This window comes from Malaclemys terrapin, chromosome 5, assembly GCF_027887155.1.
Source record: "Malaclemys terrapin pileata isolate rMalTer1 chromosome 5, rMalTer1.hap1, whole genome shotgun sequence".
Lineage (NCBI taxonomy): Eukaryota > Metazoa > Chordata > Testudines > Emydidae > Malaclemys > Malaclemys terrapin.
In genome coordinates this window covers 3192791-3198792 of record NC_071509.1, presented here as the reverse complement: position 1 = coordinate 3198792, position 6002 = coordinate 3192791, and the positions used below count along the sequence as shown (strand labels likewise).

Sequence of the window (6002 nt, the reverse complement as noted above, 5' to 3'; positions counted from 1 at the left end):
TAATGGCGGTGTACTAGTCTCTGGACGAGTTTTTGCGGAGCAGCATAAATCGGTCGGTTTATGTGGAGTACAGTAAGGCAATCATTGGCTCCCTTGGGAGTGAGTCAAGCTTCCGGGCAATGTCAGACCATATGGGGAACCCTAGCCCTGACTAGCTCAGCTCCTCCTTGCCCTTGCCAATCCAGTAGTAAGTGCAGTCTGCTCCTCCTCCTCAAGGTGGGACCTATCATAGTGTCCGGTGTAAACATTTAAATATTAATGTCCTTCTTCCCACTCCCCAGTACTGTTTCTAAACAATGCATAGAACAGGCTGTGGAAGCATCAACTGCAACAAAACACATTTTCCTTTCCCAGCAATCAGACATGCATACCTAGGGAACCTCCTGGGCCATAGAGTCTCTGTTATCACAAGCAACCCTGTTATAGCATCCCGTATAAGAACTGGTATGGAATTGGACTCCTGCTACCCCACAGTGCCAGGCCTACATCCTGTCTTCATTTGAAACTTCTGTGAGGCCCAGAAACATTATCCCACATCAGTATTGCACCATCACCACATCCAGGAAACAAACCAAGAGCTCTCCTTGGTTACCCCTGCTCTGCCCTTCCCTGTGCATCCTATCTGTCTGCAGCTCCCATGGGCTGCTTCTCTCACAGTGCTGTGAATTCAGAGCAACCCCTTGAGATCCCCGTTCTCCCTCGCTCCTTCCACTCTGCCTCCATGATCTCCTCTCCCTATTCCTCACCACTATTCCTCTCCAGTCTCTGGATCCACCTCCCCAGGACCTCCTCTTCTTGTAGAAATTCAACTCAGAAGCCACAACTTCTACATTGCCTACAACCTCTGAGCTTTCCTTCCGGTCCCTTCCGTAGCACTCACTGCTACCAACCCTTCCTGCCTCCCCTGTCTAACCCCAACACACCCCGCTACCTGTTACGAGAGAGCTGTACACAATTTAATAGCCTTGCATCTTGGAGGCCAAGCATCCAATATCTTGAAATACCCATAGCAGGCAGATCTTACCAGAGGTGCACATCAGCCATTCTCTCCCTACCCCTAGATTACAAGAAGCATTAGCCTGCACAAGGCTTCAGTCTTTCACTAGTGGAGCCCTCGGGAGGAGGCATTCCCACAGCGGTTGGATCCGCTCCAGGTTGGTTTGTTAGAGGTGATAGTGAAGGTTCCTGAGCTGCCAGGCTTCAATGTTAATTTGTTTCAAATTTAAATACCCTCCCACTGAGATGTGTTGTGAGGTTCTCTGGCTAAGCAGCCCTAAGAATTGATTCAACACGGCGTGCACTGGTGGAAAATCAGGGCCCGAAATGCTCCCACGACCTATACAATTTGTGGTGCTTAGTTATGTTTTCCATGTTGACGTGATCCTGCTCATTAATTGCTTTGATGTGCATTTGCTTTCACAAGCTCCTTCAGGTCAATGTATGCCAAGTGCCTGTCCTTGGATAGCTGAATCAAGCTATGTCATTCCTTAACACACTAAGGGGTCTTTCATGGCCCAAAATGAGATCCTCCCATACCGGATTCAGCTGACCTTCTGGTGGATACATCTGCTTGCTGTACTAGAGGGTGTTAACGCTCGAAGCCCTCACAGAAGAAGTGTTTTTTCAGGGGCTGGGGTGATGGGTTTGTTTGAATGATGAGCGGGAAGGGGAGGTACAGGGACCATGGAAAGGGGGAAAAGACAAGAGCCAAAAATTTCAGAAGAACCAAGACAGGAGCAGACACATGACAACTCCTGAGTGTGAGGCTGAAGGGTGTGAACTTGATGGGGAAGCCAGGAAAGGGACCCAGAGCAGAGCTTAACTTGAGCAGAGCAGCGGGAGATGGTTTCTTGTCTGCAGGAAAGTGAGATGAGAGGAAAGGGGGCTGAAGTGACCAAGGTGAAATAGGACTCTGGGATGACTTCCAGCCCATGATGGTTTAGGACACAGTAGGGCCACCACTGAAACTTTAGGGATGTCTCGCAATGTACCTTTTAATTCATGGTATAACAAGAGACCTCGGTGATGCTGGCAGACCAGACGCCAGCTCATGCCAAGGCCCCTAAGCCTCACCATGTGTTGGTATTGTTAAAATAGGTATTAGATTTACAAAAAAAATGTGTTTAGACTTTATGAAATGCTGGTAGGCTGCTGCATGTATTAATCTGACTTATAACAGCTGTACCCCGTGTTGTAAGGCAATATATAAGTGTTTGCTCTGTAGCTATAAATGAGTTTGCTCTAAAACTGTTACCCCCGCCCCCCGCCCACTCAGTAGAGAGGCATTACCAAGGGTGAAATACTGGTTTACCACAAGAGGCGTCATCTCCTGCCCAACAAAAGAAGGCCCATGGACACCAGACAAGCCATTGTGGAACATCAGGAGACAAAAGACTTTGTTGATTGCTCTCCCCACACCCATGAGGAAGAGATGTGCACAAGGCCTCGTCCCATCACTTTGAACTCTGGGAGAAGGGAATAAAAATCCATGACAAGAAGGAACTGTTTCTCTATGCTGCTTGAACTCTGAGGGGTGAAGATGTCTAAGCATAAGTGAGGGATCCCCAACTGTTTGGCCTGGGATAGCCCTAAAGGACACATGGAGCTTGAATATTACAGCTACTTCTATTACCTTTTGGAATCTAAGATCGTCACACGTGTGTGTGTGTGTGTGTATGTTGATCTGCTTTAGCCTTGTAAATAACTCTCATTTCTTTTTTCTTAGTTAATAAATCTTTAATTAGTTATAGGATTGGCTACAAGCACTGTCTTTGGCATAGGACCTGAGGTGCAGTTGATCCGGGGTAAGTGACTGGTCCTTTTGGACTGGGAGTAATCTGAATATCGTTGTGATTTTTGGTGTAAGGGACCATCTATCACAAAGGTAAGCTTGCCTGGGTGGCAAGATAGACCTGAGTGCCCAAGAAGACTGTCTGTGACTCCATGTTAAGGCTGTCATAGTCCTTGAGGAGTTCAGACTTGATACTTGGTTGGTGAAATGTGGACATAGAACTCACAGCCAGCTTGGGGTTTGTGCCCTGCTTCTTCACAGTCTGCCTTAGGTGGGGACTCGCGCTCGCGAGCCACTCTAGGCAGCTGGACAAGCGCCACAACATGTGAACTGCCGAGTGATCTGTGCTTAGGACATCCAAATTCAATTTCTGTCTCTTTAGCCCTTTTCTCTAACAGGTTGTCTAGTTAAAAGGTACAGAGTTCAAATTTCAGATGTGGGGCTTCTTAGAAGGACACTCAGATCCCCCAAGATGCTCAGCTCAGCAGCTGAATGGGTTCTGCTGGATCTAGTCTTGTCAGGGCAACTCAGTTAGAAAAGAACGGGCTCGAAAGCGGCAGCCGTCTTTATCTGCAGTCCTCGGGAAGAGTGTGAAATTATGTTTGGCCTTTGAAAGAGGAGGGATGGATGATCTTTACAAACCACTGTCAACAAAACCCCGTTCCACTGGCTAATGACAAGTCCACTCTAGGACCACACTATGAAGCTTGTCAGTGTTAAGATCCCTGACCGCACTTCCCAGCAACCACCGAGGCAAGTGGAGCAAGCTAGTATGCGTAAGCAAGCGGTGCTCAGGATCTGAATGTTTGCATGCCTGAAAGATACACAGGTGGGGCAGGTACTGCAAGGAGCATCGGCAGGGTGCGAGACCAGGCGGTCATGCAGTGTATTGTGGTCCAACCTGAAAGAGATGCAGGTTTAGAACAATAGAACACAAGCATGAGAGTCCATTTGCAAGGCGGTAGTGCCTGGAGGCGGAGATTGGGACCCCCCTGTACTGTACCAACACGTCATAAGACACAGACCTTGCCCCAAAGACCTTGCAATTAAACAGGCAAAGGAAGGACTATTATCCCCATTTCATGGATGGGAAATTGAGGCACAGAGAGACCAGCACACTCAGTGCTAGAGCCCAGCACTCCAGAGTCCCATGCTAGAGCCTTACCCACACCCCCATCCTCCCTTTCAGAGATGTCGCTTATTCACAGTCACTTCACCAAACTCCCACAAATGTAAGTCCCAACTAAATCCCCTGGATGAAACTCTGGCCTCAATGGCACAATTCCCATGGACTTCGCAAGGGCCTGGATTCCACCCCCCTGCAGATACCATCAGCAGCCTGTGGCAGGGATACCCATGGAGTCCCACATGGCAGTCTACAGCTTCCCTCTAGTCTGTAACTGTCGGGGAAGGGAAAGGAAAGGCTGGTCCTGGGGCCTGATCCTGGCCCATTGAAGCCCATGAGAGCTTTGACATTGCCTTCACAGGGTCAGGGCCTGGGCTGGCAGCCTCCATACTGGACATTGTCCCCACACACCCACAGAGGAGCGATTGAGAAGTGACCACAACATCAATCTCGACTCACGATCTTCTGCCGTAGCAACCAACCCTTGTCCTCTCATGACCCCACCTTTCACCCTTTGTATGATGTCACCCTTTTTGGTGTCATAGCCAATAATTGGCCAAGTCCAGGAGCACCAGCATCTCCCTGCACCTATCATGGGGCTGTGGGGGCTTAGCACCTTTCTGGATTGTATCCACAGCCTCTGAGCTGCGTCCACCGTCAGAGCCAAAGCTCTCACTGAATTCCATGGGAGCTGATGGTTAGACTGTAAGCATTTGCGGGCAGGGCTCTGCCATGTTCCTGGGGCCTGGGGTGCTGCAGACAGCCCTAGCTGGCCTCCCTCTCTTTGCGTTCCCGAGTGCTTTGCAGCCCCATTATTGAGGCCGTCTGCCCTTCCCCCACACAGAAACAGTCACGGTTTGGTATAACAGGCACATGCTAGCCTCTGGGGAAAATATTGAAACAAACCAGAACGAAAAGCACAGACAATGACCGTTGTAACACACTTGTGCAGCATGTCTGGCATCCCCGCCTCGAGTGGCTGGTCTACCTGGAGGATAACCGCCTACTACTGCTGCCTGCTAGTGGAGTTACTCCTTTAGCTCAAGTGGGAGGTGCCTGTGCTGAAGATCCCAGATCCAACCCTTCCTAGTGCCCCAATGAGGTGGGTTGTCATGGCTGTTTCTTACAGGATGGCTGGTTTTCAGGTAGTCTCTCTCTATGCTGGCTTGTTCTCTGCTTCACTCAGGAAAGCCAGTCGCCTGCTTTTCTGAAGGTGCACCGATCTCGCTCTTAACTGGACGACAGCTACATTCTCCTCGGCGCATGGGCTGGGCACAGCTTTGCAAATCTCACTGTCACCTTAGAAAATAAGAAAGCCACATAGACATTGTGTGACAAGCCCGTGTTTCACAGAATGCTGCTATTCTGACCGGGGGGCTGGAACAGTTTGTATAGTGGGGTGCTGAGAGCCACTGAACCAAACTGGAAACCCTCTATTTAATGGAATTCACTTCAAGCCCGGGGATGCTGCAGCACCCCCCTGTACTCCTCATTCCAGCACTTATGTGTTCTGAGATTCCACAGCTGTCAAACCTGCCCCCCAACAGTGGCTAAAATCAGCAGCCCCTCAAATATCTTGGCCTGATTCGTTCTGCTGAATCATCCCTGTTATGACAGACCGGCCACAGAAATAGGACTTGATTCATCCCTCATCTGAAACTTACAGTGTTAAGCAAACCTAACAAATAATGAACTGAGGAGAATATTTTGCCTCAGTAGATCTCCAAGCACTATAGAAAGGTTGGTCAGTATCATCCCATTTTACGGATGGCCAAAGAGAGGCAAAGTGACGTGCCCAGGGCTGCCCGGCATGTCAGTGGCAGAGCTGCAAATAGAACCCAGGAGTCCCGGGTCCCAGAGCCTGGGCTCCAGTAATTAAACAGCCCCTTAGCCTGAGCCGGCTGACATGGGCTGGCTGCGGGTGTTTCATTGCTGGGTAGACATCCTCATAGAGACCTACAACATGGCTTCTGTCAACTACGTCTCACATAGCAAGGTGTGGCCTGCCCCAACCCCGGCTCCCAGCATGCAGTGCTCCACTCAGCAGAAGGCTTCTCTGGCCGAGGAGGAGCATGCTGGGACCTG

The 6002-nt window shown here is 49.8% G+C and overlaps 1 protein-coding gene across 1 annotated transcript in view; it reads right to left on the bottom strand.

The window, feature by feature from the left end:
* Positions 1–2766: 2766 nt before the first annotated feature.
* Positions 2767–6002, bottom strand: part of LOC128837942 (shootin-1-like) — a 40391-nt gene continuing 37155 nt past the window's right edge. Inside the window, exons 16-17 of the mRNA XM_054029644.1 lie at positions 5045–5216; positions 2767–3692 (exon numbers count right to left, since the gene is read on the bottom strand). Coding sequence (XP_053885619.1) covers positions 5074–5216 — 143 coding nt within the window. The 3' untranslated portion in view covers positions 2767–3692; positions 5045–5073. The remainder of the gene's footprint in view (positions 3693–5044; positions 5217–6002) is intronic.